The 14852-nt window shown below is 42.8% G+C and overlaps 1 protein-coding gene across 1 annotated transcript; it reads left to right on the forward strand.

The window, feature by feature from the left end:
* The first annotated feature begins 972 nt into the window (after positions 1-972).
* LOC134405741 (vomeronasal type-2 receptor 26-like) lies at positions 973-7391 on the forward strand. Its single transcript, XM_063136992.1, has 4 exons — positions 973-1776; positions 2888-3115; positions 5235-5361; positions 6490-7391. Exons 1-4 carry the CDS (start codon positions 973-975, stop codon positions 7389-7391), a joined length of 2061 nt encoding a protein of 686 aa, XP_062993062.1.
* Positions 7392-14852: the final 7461 nt, after the last annotated feature.

The following is a 14852-nucleotide window of genomic DNA, read 5'->3' on the forward strand; positions in this document are numbered from 1 at the left end:
ACCTCCTGTTCAAATCAAATAGATTTGTCCCCAATTACGAATGTGGCACCCAGAAGAATCCAATAGGAATGATTGGTGGACTTGGATCTGAGAGCTCCTCACAAATACGAGACATCTTGGGACTTTACAAGATTCCACAGGTACGATCTCTACTTGATTTTCTTCTGTTTCTGATCCAGGACAGTTGAGTTGGCTATTCTAAAAACTGTATTTAAAAATGCTTCTATTTTGGAAGGCTTATCTAGGGTGACCATATGAAAAGGAGGACAGGGCTCCTGTATCTTTAACAGTTGTATTGAAAAGGGTATTTCTGCAGGTGTCATTTGTATATATGGAGAACCTGGTGAAATTTCCTCTTCATCACACCCATTAAAGCTGCAGGTGCCCTGCCCTCTTTTAAATCTGGTCACTCTAGCAAAAGTCCTGCAGCTTTAACTGTTATTGTGATGAAGAGGGAATTTCATCAGATTCTCCATATATACAAATGACACATGCAGAAGTTCCCTTTTCAACTGTTAAAGATACAGGAGCTCTGTTCTCCTTTTCATGTGGTCATCCTAATTTATCGCATGACATAGACTTTACCCTTCTGTCCCCGAAGAGGTTATTTTATTTATGCAGCAAGGCACTGCAAGGGGACAATATTTTTTGAGAGAGAGGGAGAAGAGAGAGAGATAGAGAGAGAGGAAATGTGTGTAAAATTCTATTCACAGTGTAATTAGAATAAATTAACAACTTAAAAAGATAAATTGAATTTTGTAATTCCTTGTAAATTAGTTTGGATATTCTTCAAGAGGAATATGGTAGAAGAACCAAATGAATTAAACAAAAAAAAAAAAAATGAGTACTCCTATTTCCTCTCTGAAATCTCCATAGTGTTTATTTTTTCTTTTCTTTTTTTGTTTACAGATTTCTTATGGTTCATTTCAACCAACAGAAAGTGATGACATGGATCTTCCTCCCTTTTACCGTATGGTCCCAAATGAAGACCTTCAGAACCTGGGAATTGTTGAGTTACTTCTCCATTTTGGATGGAAATGGGTAGGGCTCATCACTCTGGATGATGAAAGCGGGGAGCATTTCTTGCGGACCATGGAGCCAATACTTTCTCAGAACAGAATCTGCTCAGCCTTCAAAAAAGTGTTTCAAAAATATATCACTTTCGATAGCGCAGATGAAATAATGACTCAAATTCTTAAAGATATCTCAGATTTCTTGAACAACAAAGCCAATGCAATTGTCATATATGGAGGATGTGAATCCATTATAGGTTTGCTAAATGTTCTAATGTTTAAGCTATTCGTTCCTGAAACAGCTGCTGAATATGAGGAGATGAGATCCACAGGGAAAGTGTGGATAATGACTGCCCAAGTAGATATCTCATTAAATCTGTTTCAAAAGAGCTTTGATATACAGGCACTTCACGGTGCGCTCTCCTTCGCAATTCACTCAAAGGAGGTTCTAGGCTTCCAGGAGTTTCTTCAGACTATCCACCCTTCTGGGGCAAATGGAGATGGTTTCATCAAGGATTTCTGGGAGCAAGCATTTGACTGTTCCATTCCATATTCCGATGTCCCAACAGATTTAGATGAACCCTGTACTGGGGAGGAGAGATTGGATAGTCTTCCTGCACCTTTTTTTGAAATGAGCATGACTGGCCACAGCTACAGTATCTATAATGCTGCGCATGCTCTGGTGCACACTTTACATATCATGTACTCATCTAGATCCAATCAGAGGAGCAGCTTGAGCCCTCATCGTGTAGAACCTTGGCAGGTAATGTCTCTTCACTCTGAAATGCATTTGTAGTACTTGGGAGAGTGTCATTTTAATGGGGGTGAACATTGTGTTGAACATTGTTTAAACCTGTTGGTTATTTTATGATGGTTTTAATTTTTGTGAACCGCCCAGAGAGCTTCGGCTATTGGGTGGTATAAAAATGTAATAAATAAAATAAAAATAAATAAATAAATTGTCTAGAGAGAGCGTGACCACCCCTTTGGGCCATCCCTCCCCCATGAAAACCGCAGCCCATAAGCCCTCCAAACAGATATTTCCATGCAGGGAAAGGGAGGAAGAGGAGGAAATGGAAACATCTGGTGGTGACAGTAACTTGAACACCCACAAGCACCATACTGAAAGCCTTGAAAGTCTGCATACAGACTGCAGCATCCCAATATGTGATTTAGAGCCTCATGTGTATCTCAGGGATAAAGTCTTATATCAACACCACCTATTGATGAAGTTACACCTCATTACACTGTCTTATTTTATTTGCTAAATGGAATTCTGTCCATTTTCATGAGTCCTTAATCCTAACATTATTGAATTAAGTGGAGAATGTCTCCATGGTCCAGTTAACCCAACATCCTTCTGTGATAGTGGCCAGCTGGATGGCTCTGGAGACCTCACAAGGAGACCATGAAGTCCAGTGCTGTTGTGGCCCCCAGCAGATGGTATTCAGTGGCATCCTTTTTCAGAAACACAAAGATGTGTATATCCACCATGACTAATAGCCATCAAGAGACTTATCCTCCATGAATAAAGCTGACTCCCATTTTGAAACAAACAAACAAATTAACAAACAAAAAACCTAGAAGCCTTTCGAATACTGTTGCCATGGAATCATTGAATTAATTATACACTGTTCAAAGAAGTCCATTCTTTGTATTTCATGCAAATCCTACCTATCAGTTTTACTTTATGACCTCAAATTCATGTAGTATCAGAAAAAGGAAGATGCTTCTTGTTTCAATTGCAAATTAGTATATTCATAAACATAGAAGTCTCCAAGAAGAAGGAGACTAAATCCACCTTGGAAAGTTAGCTGAACGATTTCAGTGAAAATATTAAAATATGTTCAATTTTTCCCCCTATTTCCACCTAGCTTCACTCTTTGTTTCAGAGGATCTCATTCAACAACACTGCTGGAGATGAAGTTGCATTCAATGAGCATGGAGAATTAGTAGCTGGATTTGACATTACAAACTTGGTCACTTTCCCAAATAACTCCTATGTCAAAGTCAAGGTGGGAAGGCTGGATCCACGGGTACCCCCAGGAAAAAAGTTAACCATCAATGAGACGAGAATCCAGTGGCATGAAGACTTTATTCAGGTTGAGAAAAGTTTAAATACCTCTCAAACGACACAGTTCACGGTCGTACAATTACATTTCATAGGAAAGAGCAATGTCCTTCTTCATGTAGTTTATCCTTGACCATTGTTGTTCATGACAAGTAGCTCACTTATTTAAAAAGGCTGTCTTCCATTCCACAATTGTAAGTTAGTTGAGCAGGACTTTGGAGGACCGGACCCACTTAGGGATGTGGGTCAATCCTTCTCAGGTAAAAGGGTGAGGTGCAGAACCTTTGGTCCACCTGTTAGACAAGTTCTTCGCCCCAGGGACGGGATCTAATCAGCCCCTAAGCACGACTCCACACTTCAGCGACAGAGGGTTCAAAAGCACTTTATGGATTATTAATCAAAGTCTGGTCTCTTAAAGGCGAGCGGTCAGACAAAGAGTCAGGGAATTCGGTGCAGCATTTGTAGCCTGCAAAGGGCAGTGTCTAGTAACAGCATAAAACAATCAGAACATAACACTGGGGCATAACGGTCTTCTTAATCTTTGCTAAACAACCCCGTTGCTCAACTGTAAACTAAACTTCGTGTTGGAGCCAGAGGCTCTTGTTTTTGGTAGATAAAACAGACACAAGACGACAGCCTTGAATACGTGGCGCCTCGCTTGCTACATAATGGCTACTTCATAGTTTCCTTTTTAAAATGGAGTCATTTATGCTAACACTCCAGCCAGTTTAGGATGCTGGGGCTATGAATCCATTCTGGGCTTCACACAGAATTAAAGTGAGGGGAGTGGAGAGCAAGGGCTCATCTACACCAAGCAGGATATTCCACTATGAAAGCAGTATAGAAAAGGCAGGAGCCACACTAATGCTTTATAGTGGTATTGAAGTGCACTGACAACAGTTGGGGCCAATGACCCATCGCAAGCTGAATATGAGCCAACAGTGCGATATGGCTGCAAGAAAGGCAAATGCTATTATGGGCTGCATTAATAGAAGTATAGCTTCCAAATCAAGTGAGGTACTGGTTCCTCTCTATTCGGCCCTGGTTAGGCCTCATCTAGAGTATTGCGTCCAGTTCTGGGCTCCACAATTCAAGAAGGATGCAGACAAGCTGGAGCGTGTTCAGAGGAGGGCAACCAGGATGATCAGGGGTCTGGAAACAAAGCCCTATGAAGAGAGACCGAAAGAACTGGGCATGTTTAGCCTGGAGAAGAGAAGATTGAGGGGAGACATGATAGCCCTCTTCAAATACTTAAAAGGTTGTCGCACAGAGGAGGGCCAGGATCTCTTCTCGATCCTCCCAGAGTGGATAGAGTTGGAAGGGGCCTGTAAGGCTATCGAGTCCAACCCCTTGCTCAGTGCAGGAATCCACCCTAAAGCATTGCTGACAGATGGTTGTCCAGCTGCCTCTTGAAGGCCTCTAGTGTGGGAGAGCCCACAACCTCCCTAGGTAACTGATTCCATTGTCGTACTGCTCTAACAGTCAGGAGGTTTTTCCTGATGTCCAGCTGGAATCCGGCTTCCTTTAACTTGAGCCATTTATTCCGTGTCCTGCACTTTGGGAGGATCGAGAAGAGATCCTGGCTCTCCTCTGTGTGGCAACCTTTCAAGTATTTGAAGAGTGCTATCATGTATCCCCTCATGTCTCCTCTTTCTGCTCTGCGCCTTGGTCAGATGGAAGCAATTAAAGTTTGTTCTCAAAAAGTCAGCCACCTTAATTATCTTCTTGTTGTTTGTTCCTGCCAACACTCAGTTGTAATCACACTTCGTCATTTTTAACATCATCTTAGTAACACTACTGGTGTTTGTTTGTCAAAGCCCAGAACATAATGGTGTGTTGCTGTGATTAAAAAGACCAATAATTTTGTCCTTGTTGGTATCCAAGTAATCATGCATTTTCAGAAATAGGATTGGGTGAGTAGGTGGCTGCATGGACCTTGTGTGAAGCATGGGTCCCTTAAAATACTGTAGCTATACCTAGCCCCACAGAGCTGGGCTTCATGGACAACCTCACCAGCCCTACATGTGACCTTAACCTCATCTCTCTTAGGGTCGGAAGAAAAACGGAACCTCTCCCAGACCCGAAGTACATCACTGAACCTTCCTCCAAAAATTCTGTTAGCAATAATCTTTTCCTTTGTCTAAGGATAGGTGCCTCCCTTCTCTCTGTGTAATGACAAGTGCCTTCCTGGTTCCAGCAAGGAAAAGAAGGAGGGGGAGACATTTTGCTGCTATGAGTGTGCTTCATGTCCAGAAGGGAAGATTGCAAACCAGCACGGTAGGAGATACATAATTCAAAAATATGAATATGTTCAAATATTTAGGCAATTATGGGAGCATATGGTGCAATCCTGAAGAGCTGTTGTTGATGGATGTTGGCCACCTTGGCAACTATGAAAACAGATGAAATGATGACCCTGTTCAGATGACATGAGGGTTAAGCACTTTGAGCTAAACATTATGGCTTAGTGTGTCCTTTGAACCATGACTTAGCTAGACCTAAGGTTTATCCCCGGATCATCCCGGGTTCATCCCTGCCTGAGCGCTGGATGCCCTGTGTGGCACTTAGATGAACAGGTTAGACTCCAGGACAATCTTGGGATAAACCTTAGGTCTAGCTATGGCCTTAGTTTGTCATGTGAACCATTCCTAACCCTGGTGGCTACATAACCATGGTTTAAACACACTCGCTAACCATTTGCTGCAAAAGAACAGGCCCAATGTGTTCATTCTGCATTCTGCAATTACATTCAATGATTTCCTTCACAGTTTGGCCCTTGCTTCTTTGTCCTACAATGCTAAGTATAATATGATATCTGCAACACCCAGGAGTGACACATTCAAAGAGTAATCAATTTTTGGGTTTGTCTGTAAAATGGCATTTATATCCCTAGGTTCTAGAGTTGTTGTTTTTTCTTGGATTTTGGAGCTTAAAGCTGCAATCTTACCTATGAGGGTCTGGGAAGGCTGATGCTCTTGCCAGTGGGGTAGAGATGAGGGAGAAATGGCATTTGTGGAGGTGTTCCTCCAATACCCTCGCCTTGATTCAAAATGAATATTTCCCCTTGAAGCCAAGAACTGGAAATTAATCTAGGCCTAGGGTTGGTGGAGGTCTCTAACCAGCTAGATGGTGTGTCTTGAGAGTGGGAGATTTGTGGATCCACAACCTCTTTTAGTCCCTGCAGTGTCTAGAAGGGGATAAAGATTTCCACAAGGGAGGAACAAATGGAAGCACTTCTACTCTCTTCCTTAGTGATTATGACTCTCATCACATTGCCTGGAAAATAATTTCAGCAGAGCATCTGCTGCTGGTCAGGGTTTCAAGTGAATTGTGTTTTTGGAAAGATCATCCCATTCCTGGGAACAGTTATCATGGATTTCACTTTAGCATGTTTTCCTCTTTCAGACATGGATTATTGTATCAGCTGCACAGAAGATCAATATCCAAACAAGGGCAGAGATGACTGCATCCCCAAGGTTCCTAACTTCCTCTCTTTTGAAGAATTTTTGGGCATCACCATAACTTCTTTGGCTCTTTTCTTTTCCCTGGTCACAGCTCTGGTGCTTGAAGTCTTCATTAAGGAACGGGACACCCCCATTGTCAGAGCTAACAACCGAAGCCTCACCTACAGTCTCTTGATCTCTCTCCTTCTATGTTTCCTCTGCTCCATTCTATTTATTGGACAGCCCAAGAAAGTGACCTGCCTCCTACGACAAACAGCATTTGGCATCATCTTCTCTGTTGCCGTGTCCTCTGTTTTGGCCAAGACCATTACAGTGGTTGTAGCTTTCATGGCCTCCAAGCCAGGAAACATTTATCGCAAATGGGTGGGGAAAAGATTGGCACATTCTATTGTCTTGTCCTGCTCCCTCCTTCAGTTCGGCATCTGTGCTATTTGGTTAGCTACTTCACCCCCATATCCAGATCGGGACATGCACTCAATGACTGAAGAAATTGTATTGTTATGTAACGAAGGCTCAGTCCTCATGTTTTACTGTGTCTTGGGCTACATGGGCTTTCTGGCCATAGTCAGCCTCACTGTGGCTTTCCTAGCTCGCAAATTACCAGACAGTTTCAATGAAGCCAAGTTCATCACCTTCAGCATGTTGATCTTTTGCAGTGTCTGGCTATCCTTTGTTCCAAGCTACCTGAGCACCAAGGGGAAATATATGGTGGCTGTGGAGATCTTCTCCATTTTGTCCTCCAGTGCTGGGTTACTGGCATGCATCTTTTCTCCTAAATGCTATGTTATACTGCTGAGACCTGCACTGAACAGCAGAGAGCAGTTGAACTGGAGAAAGCATTAAGGTCAATGGTTCATTTGCTCGGCTGACATGCCAGAATCAGAACCAGATGGGCAGCTCCTAACCATTCTCATTCATTGCTGCTTCACTCTCACCAACACATGGAATTGCAATTGAAATTCCATTGTGCTGAGTTTGAAAATGTTTCCTCTATACTAGCAGATATAATAGATCCATGTAGAAGGGAAAGGGGAGGTTTCAGAGAGCAGTTAATAAGGTGGATGCGTGAAAGTATCTAATACTAACCATCAGTCCATTTGCTCTCCTGATATCCCAGGATTATTGCATTTGTTCTCTTCTTTTCTTCAGAAGTATCAATAGTCAGTGGATGTACGCAAAATCTGATCTCGGGTATTCTGTTGCAAGTTTCCACTTAGTGCTTTCAAACATCTGAACATACAATCAAACATCTGAATGTATAATTGATAAAACCATTCTTCTCTCTCTGGTTGTTTCTTTATTTCCATGATATGTAACGTCAAAAAAAGCAAAGCACATCGCTACACACAAAGCAATTAGGATGATTAGAAGCATAAGAGAAATTGTGGCCAGCATATTTCTCAGTAAAATTAAGATTATATTCCTCTCAGAGCAGTCAGTATTAAGATCTTACAGTTATGTATCTGTCCAACATGGTTTTCAGAGCTTAGGTAATCATGTTGAGTAGGCATCACATTCTCCCAGGTAATCATGTTGAGTAGGCATCACGTTCTCCCAGGTAATCATGTTGAGTAGGCATCACGATCTCCCAGGTAATCATGTTGAGTAGGCATCACACTCTCCCAGGTGATCATGTTTTGTAGGCGTCACGTTCTCCCTGGTAATCATGTTGAATAGGCATCACATTCTCCCAGGTAATCATGTTGAGTAGGCATCACATTCTCCCAGGTAATCATGTTGAGTAGGCATCACGTTCTCCCAGGTAATCATGTTGAGTAGGCATCACGTTCTCCCAGGTAATCATGTTGAGTAGGCATCACGTTCTCCCAGGTAATCAAGTTGAGTAGGCATCACGTTCTCCCAGGTAATCATGTTGAGTAGGCATCACGTTCTCCCAGGTAATCATGTTGAATAGGCATCACTTTCTCCCAGGTAATCATGTTAAGTAGGCATCATGTTCTCCCAGGTAATCATGTTGAGTAGGCATCACCTTCTCCCAGGCACTCATGTAGAGTAGGCGTCACATTCTTCCAGGTAATCATGTTGAGTAGGCATCACGTTCTCCCAGGTAATCATGTTGAGTAGGCATCACATTCTCCTAGGTAATCATGTTGAGTAGGCATCACTTTCTCCCAGGTAATCATGTTGAGTAGGCGTCACATTCTTCCAGGTAATCATGTTGAGTAGGCATCACGTTCTCCCAGGTAATCATGTTGAGTAGTCATCACGTTCTCCCAGGTAATCATGTTGAGTAGGCATCACATTCTCCCAGGTAATCATGTTGAGTAGGCATCACTTTCTCCCAGGTAATCATGTTGAGTAGGCATCATGTTCTCCCAGGTAATCATGTTGAGTAGGCATCACGTTCTCCCAGGTAATCATGTTGAGTAGGCATCACGTTCTCCCAGGTAATCACGTTGAATAGGCATCACGTTCTCCCAGGTAATCATGTTGAATAGGCATCACGTTCTCCCAGGTAATCATGTTGAGTAGGCATCACCTTCTCCCAGGTAATCATGTTGAGTAGGCATCACATTCTTTCTGTTTTCACCTAGCTTCACTCTTTGATTCGGAGGATCTCATTCAACAACACTGTTGGAGAGGAAATTGCATTCAGTGAACATGGAGAATTAGTAGCTGGATTTGACATTACTAACTTGGCCACGTTCCTAAATAACTCCTATGTCAAAGTCAAGGTGGGAAGGCTGGATCCACGGGCTCCTCCTGGAAAAGTGTTCACCATTAATGAGAAGAGAATCCAGTGGCACAGAGACTTCATTCAGGTTCAGAAAAGCTTAAGTACCTCTCAAATGACACAGTTTATGGCCATCCAATGAGCTACAAGGCAATGTTGTTTATGAATTTCCACGCTCTTCCATCCTTCAACCATCCTTGAACAGGACTTTGGAGGACTTGACCCACTTTGGTATGTGGATCAATCCTTCTCTGTTAATAGGGAAGAGATGCAGAACCTTTGGTCCACCAGCAGTTTAGGCTTGTGGGGCTGTGAATCCATTTTGAATTTCAGTCAGGTATTTTGTGATCCCAAGCAATGTAAGAATGTATAGTTTAAGACCAGTGCATTGAATCAGGCACACAAACATATGGATAGCCAATGCAAGCAGACCAGACTTATGTTGGAAGCTTCAGCTGGTACAAAATAGGGCAGCCCGTTTACTAACAGGGACTGGCCGGCGAGATCACATTACGCCAGTCCTTTTCCAGCTTCATTGGCTGCCAGTCCAGGTCCGGGCCCAGTTCAAAGTGCTTGTATTGACATTTAAAGCCCTAAACGGTTTGGGGCCAGGTTATTTGAAGGAACGCCTCCTCCCATATGTACCTGCCCGGACCTTAAGATCATCTACAGGAGCCCTTCTCCATGAGCCCCTGCCAAAGGAAGTGAGGCAGGTGGCTACTAGAAGGAGGGCTTTCTCCGCTGTGGCACCCCAGTTGTGGAATGAGCTCCCCAGAGAGGTCCGCCTGGCACCTACAGTGTACTGCTTTCGTCGCCAGCTGAAGACCTTTTTATTCTCTCAGTATTTTAACACTTAATTTTAACTTAAATGTAAATTTTATTGTTCTAACTCTGTATTTTAATCTTATATCAATTTCTGCTGAGTCGTTTTATCCTGGTTGTGCTTTTTATACTGTATTTTGTAATTGTGCTTTTAACCTGTTGGTTATTTTATTGTGGTTTTAATTTTTGTGAACCGCCCAGAGAGCTTCGGCTATTGGGCGGTATAAAAATGTAATAAATAAATAAATAAATAAATGTTCAGACATTCTGATCCTAGTTATTGTTCTGGCTGCTGCATTTAACACATGGTGTAGCTTCTGAACAATCTTCAAGGGCAGCCCCATGTAGAGTGCACTGCAGTAATCTAACTTGGAGTTTACCAGATAGGGTCATGGATGAACAACCAGCCAAGGCTAGTAGAAGACATTCTGTGCCAGTGAGGCCACCTGAGGCTCTAGCACGACCCTGAAGTGACGAACCCGCTCCTTCAAGAGGAGTGCTACCCCATCCAGAAGAGCTTGAACACCCTACATCAGGTCAGAAGAACCACTCACTAACAGCATCTCAGTCTGGATAGAGCAAACTCCCTCTCCCTCTCTCCCCCTCATTTTGTGTCCACATACATAAGGAAGATTGGTAGCCATAACCATAAGCAAGCTTTGGTGGCCCAGCTACACCCCTATCTGGACAGGGATAACCTAGCTTCAGTCGTCCATGCTCTGGTAACCTCCAAATTAGATTGCTGCATGCCCTCTATGTGGGGCAGCCTTTGAAGATGGTTTGGAAGCTGCAGCTTGTGCAAAATGCAGTGGCCAGATTGTTAACTGGAACAAGAGGTTTGAACATATAACACTGATTTTGGCCCACTTGCATTGGCTACCTATACATTTCCGAGCCCAATTCAAGGTGCTGGTTTTAACCTATAAAGCCTTACACAGCTTGGGACCACAATGCCTGACAGAATGCCTCTCCAGACATGAACCTACCCATACTCTGCATTCAACATCTAAGGTCCTCCTCCGAGTGCCTACTCTGAGGGAAGCTCGGAGGATGGCAACAAAGGAGAAGGCCTTTTCAGTGGTGGCCCCCCAATTATGGAATGATCTCCCCAATGAGGCTCGCCTAGCGCCAACATTGTTATCTTTTTGGCGCCAGGTCAAGACCTTTCTCTTCTCCCAGGCATTTAACAGCATTTAACAACATATCCTAAGTTTGTTTGTTTTTTAATGGACCCCAGAACTGTTGTTGTTTAAATGGATACTGTTGTTTCATACTGTTGTTTTTATATTTTTGATGGTTTTAAATTTTGTATAATTTTTAATGTTCATGGTTTTTAACTTTTGTAAACCACCCAGAGAGGTTCGGCTATGGGGTGGTATATAAATAAATAAATAAATAAATAAATTAAATAGTGAATTGTGCTATAGCTCAGTAGGGAAGACCAATGCATTAGCAAACAAGAGAGTTAGAGTTCCATTCTGGGGTGATGCACATATGGCCAACAAAAGACCATGTTGGTGTGTTGAATTGGGTGGGTGGGAGGGAGATTCCCACTGCAACTCCCATTTTGAATGGGAATGGGAGCTGCAGTTGGAACAAAAACAATGTCCTACACACTACGAAGTAACACCTTAGCACTCTTTCATAAAAAGGGAAGGAAACTTCATAACAGGGTCTTCATAGTCTCCCAGGGGCCCAAAACCATCACATCCCCTCTTTTCTCCTTTCCCTTCCATGCTTCCCACCCAGGGATTACAGACACATGGACCATCAACTTTTAAGGAGTTTTAGCTCAATGAAAAGGTACCTAGTTAGCATATATGAGGGCAGGATTCAGATCTCTTTCTATGGTCTCACAGGGAAAAGGTTAATAGTTAGGTGCACCTTGAAACAGGCCAGCAAGATAGCCATTGGACTTCTATCATCTATCAGAATGGGGACAACCACAACTCCAGGTTTATCAGTTGCTGAGTAACAGAGGTTCTGTGGGTGGTAGCAATAGTGGGAGCAAATGAGCTTCTTGGCCCCTGTAACAAGGGTAATATTGGCTGCACAAGCAAAACTTCATAAGATGATGTAACAAACAAGAGGGGGGAAAGTCTGCGTAAGCCTATAGTCCCCAGCTCAGTTCTTTGGCCCTATGGAAAGAAGAGGCAGGTGGCATAGCAGCAAGGATTACGTATGCTCTATTGATGGACAATAAAATATCCTTTTAGAGGACTTCTCCCTGGGGCCTAGGAATCAGCTGCCATTCAAGAGAGGGAGTACAAAGCTAAATGACCCCAAGTCTCAAGCATCCATGAGGCAGCGTGAGACCTCAGGTGGCTGATCGGGATGGGTGGTGAATCGTGCTCCCATCCACCATCAGGATGGTTGTCTATCACCACTGGACATGATTTGTACCTTGATGTGCCTGTCACCATCTGCCTACCATAGAGCTCCAGTATCACCTAGGCCCAATGACTTGCTCTGAGGAAGGAGCCCTCAAAATGAGACAAATGATCCAACAGGAAAAGATCCAGCACAGCTCGCCAGTGCCATGTGGACCCAATATCTCACTCTGAGGAATCCATCATCAGATCAAAACACTGGGAAGGCAATTGCTTCAATGCTTCAGAAGGAAATTGCCAGCATAGCTCTCCAGCCTGTCCCAGTGCCTCACTCTGATGGGTCCTTCCACAGTCTGATGCATGATAGGTTAGGAGGACCTGGAAACCACCTCTGCTATCATGGAACCCTCGGAGTGAGGCATGGATGGAAGAGATTATCCATGCTGCTGTTGATACAATGAACAAACAAATAACAACAATAGGAAGTGAGGCAGGTGGCTACCAGGAGGAGGGCCTTCTCTGCTGTGGCACCCCGGCTGTGGAATGAGCTCCCTCAGGAGGTTCGCTTGGCACCTACATTATATTCTTTTAGACGCCAGGTGAAGACCTTTTCATTCTCCCAGTATTTTAACAGTCTATAAATAAATTTTAACTTTGCTGTTTTAAATTTGTATTTTAAATCTGTATTTTTGCATTGCTGCTGTTTTTAGCTTGGTTGTGCTTTCATATTATGGTTTTATACTGTTGTTTTGTTTTGAATTGTCTTAAATTTGTAAACTGCCCAGAGAGCTTCGGCTATTGGGCAGCATAGAAATGCAATAAATAAATAAATAAACAAACAACAACAACAACAACAACAACAACAACAACAACACACACACACACACACACACACACAAGGGGAAGGGGAGATGGAGACACTGATGCACCCATTGTCTGATCCATCACAAAGTAGCTTCTTTCCTAATCTCAGAGGACAGGGACCTCCATGGAAATAATTGTGAAACATACAAATAGCCATTTAAGAAATTAAAAACAAACAAACAAGACAGACAGACAACTCTGGTGACAGTATCAGTGCTGGAATCATATCTAAGTAAATAAAAACAAAAAACCCACACAAATACTTGTGGAACTACTTCCCATATTTCTTTGAATGTGTCCCTCAGAAACTTTGAATGGAATAGGACTCTTAGTTATTATTGTACACTTATTTCTTCGCTCTCCTAACCCCCTTTCCTCCTGGGTCCTCTCCTGCAAATGTAAGCTGGAGGTTGGGAATTGTTTTCCCCTCAGTTTGTTGCACGATACTTAAGCTAATAAGCAATTAGAAATAATAGGGCATCTTGCCTAATTGGAAGAAATTTCAACAACTAAAGTTTCTGGCTTTGTGCTGACTTGTTTTATTCATTAACTGATGAACATTGCAGTCATTTACAAATAGCAACACCTCCGTCACAGAAGGTTAGTTAGGAAGTAGGGTCTACTATGACAATGAATACAGTATCTCTCCAGGCTCCCTGGCATGTGTTAATCACACCACAAGAACCCCTATGCTACAACACCCTTATAACTGAAGATGTCAGCGAACGAACCTAGGATATTCTGCATGCTGAAGGTGAATTCCAGTATTAATCTCTGCCTTCCTTGTATTTTAAGGCATCATTTTTGTAGAAGCCCATCATTCTGCTACTTCAATGTTTCCATTGGCTCCGCATTTCATTCCATGCCTATATTGTTTGTCCATTTCACCATGTCCTCTGTGCACCCCATATGAGCAGAGAAGAGATGTCCAGACCAGCATCTTCCGACTGGCTGTTCCTTAACTATGGAATTCATGTACTGTTGAAAGCAGTGGTGAATCACTGGCCATTCATATATTATTGGACTTAAAGCCCTATATGCCCCATACAGGACCACTAGTGGTTCAGGAAGTTGTGAGTTGTACACCACTATCTGGAGAGATGTTTCCAACCTGCAAACATTTAGCTCACATCTGTCTATCTGTCTGTCTGTTCATTTCTTATATTTCTTATATTTATATCCCACTTTTTCCTCCCAAAAGTCCACTTAATTCTTCTCTTCCATTTTATCCTCACAACAACCCTGTGAAGTTGGTTAGACTGAGAGTCAGTGAGAAGCCCAAAGTCACCCATTGAGCTCTACGGTTGAGTGGTGACTAGAACCACTCTGGTTTGAAATCATAGAGCCAGAAGGAGGGGCAGCAGGGAATGGCCTTGAGGTTCATCAATAGTTAGCACTAATGCAGCAGACTGGGGCAGGCTCATGGGTCACCTGGTCAGTCTTTTCCACTATGGTGAGATGTCTTGTATTTCTCCTTTAAATAATAGTTATTGTTTCTAAATCTGCACTCACACAATTTTTTGGGGTTGTATAGCTGGTGCCCGTAAACATGGACAAACCTTCCATCAAGTAGTCCCTCTGTGAAATATGGTG

The sequence above is a fragment of the Elgaria multicarinata genome, chromosome 11 (genome assembly GCF_023053635.1).
Source record: "Elgaria multicarinata webbii isolate HBS135686 ecotype San Diego chromosome 11, rElgMul1.1.pri, whole genome shotgun sequence".
NCBI classification, from domain to species: domain Eukaryota; kingdom Metazoa; phylum Chordata; class Lepidosauria; order Squamata; family Anguidae; genus Elgaria; species Elgaria multicarinata.

Excerpts from the sequence above, each read along its gene's own strand:
- LOC134405741 (XM_063136992.1), top strand. The coding sequence starts at position 973 with ATGGTCCCAAATGAAGACCTTCAGAACCTGGGAATTGTTGAGTTACTT. Across the intron at positions 1,777-2,887 it reads ATCGTGTAGAACCTTGGCAG|CTTCACTCTTTGTTTCAGAG; the intron begins GTAATGTCTCTT and ends ATTTCCACCTAG. Across the intron at positions 5,362-6,489 it reads GAAGATTGCAAACCAGCACG|ACATGGATTATTGTATCAGC; the intron begins GTAGGAGATACA and ends TTCCTCTTTCAG.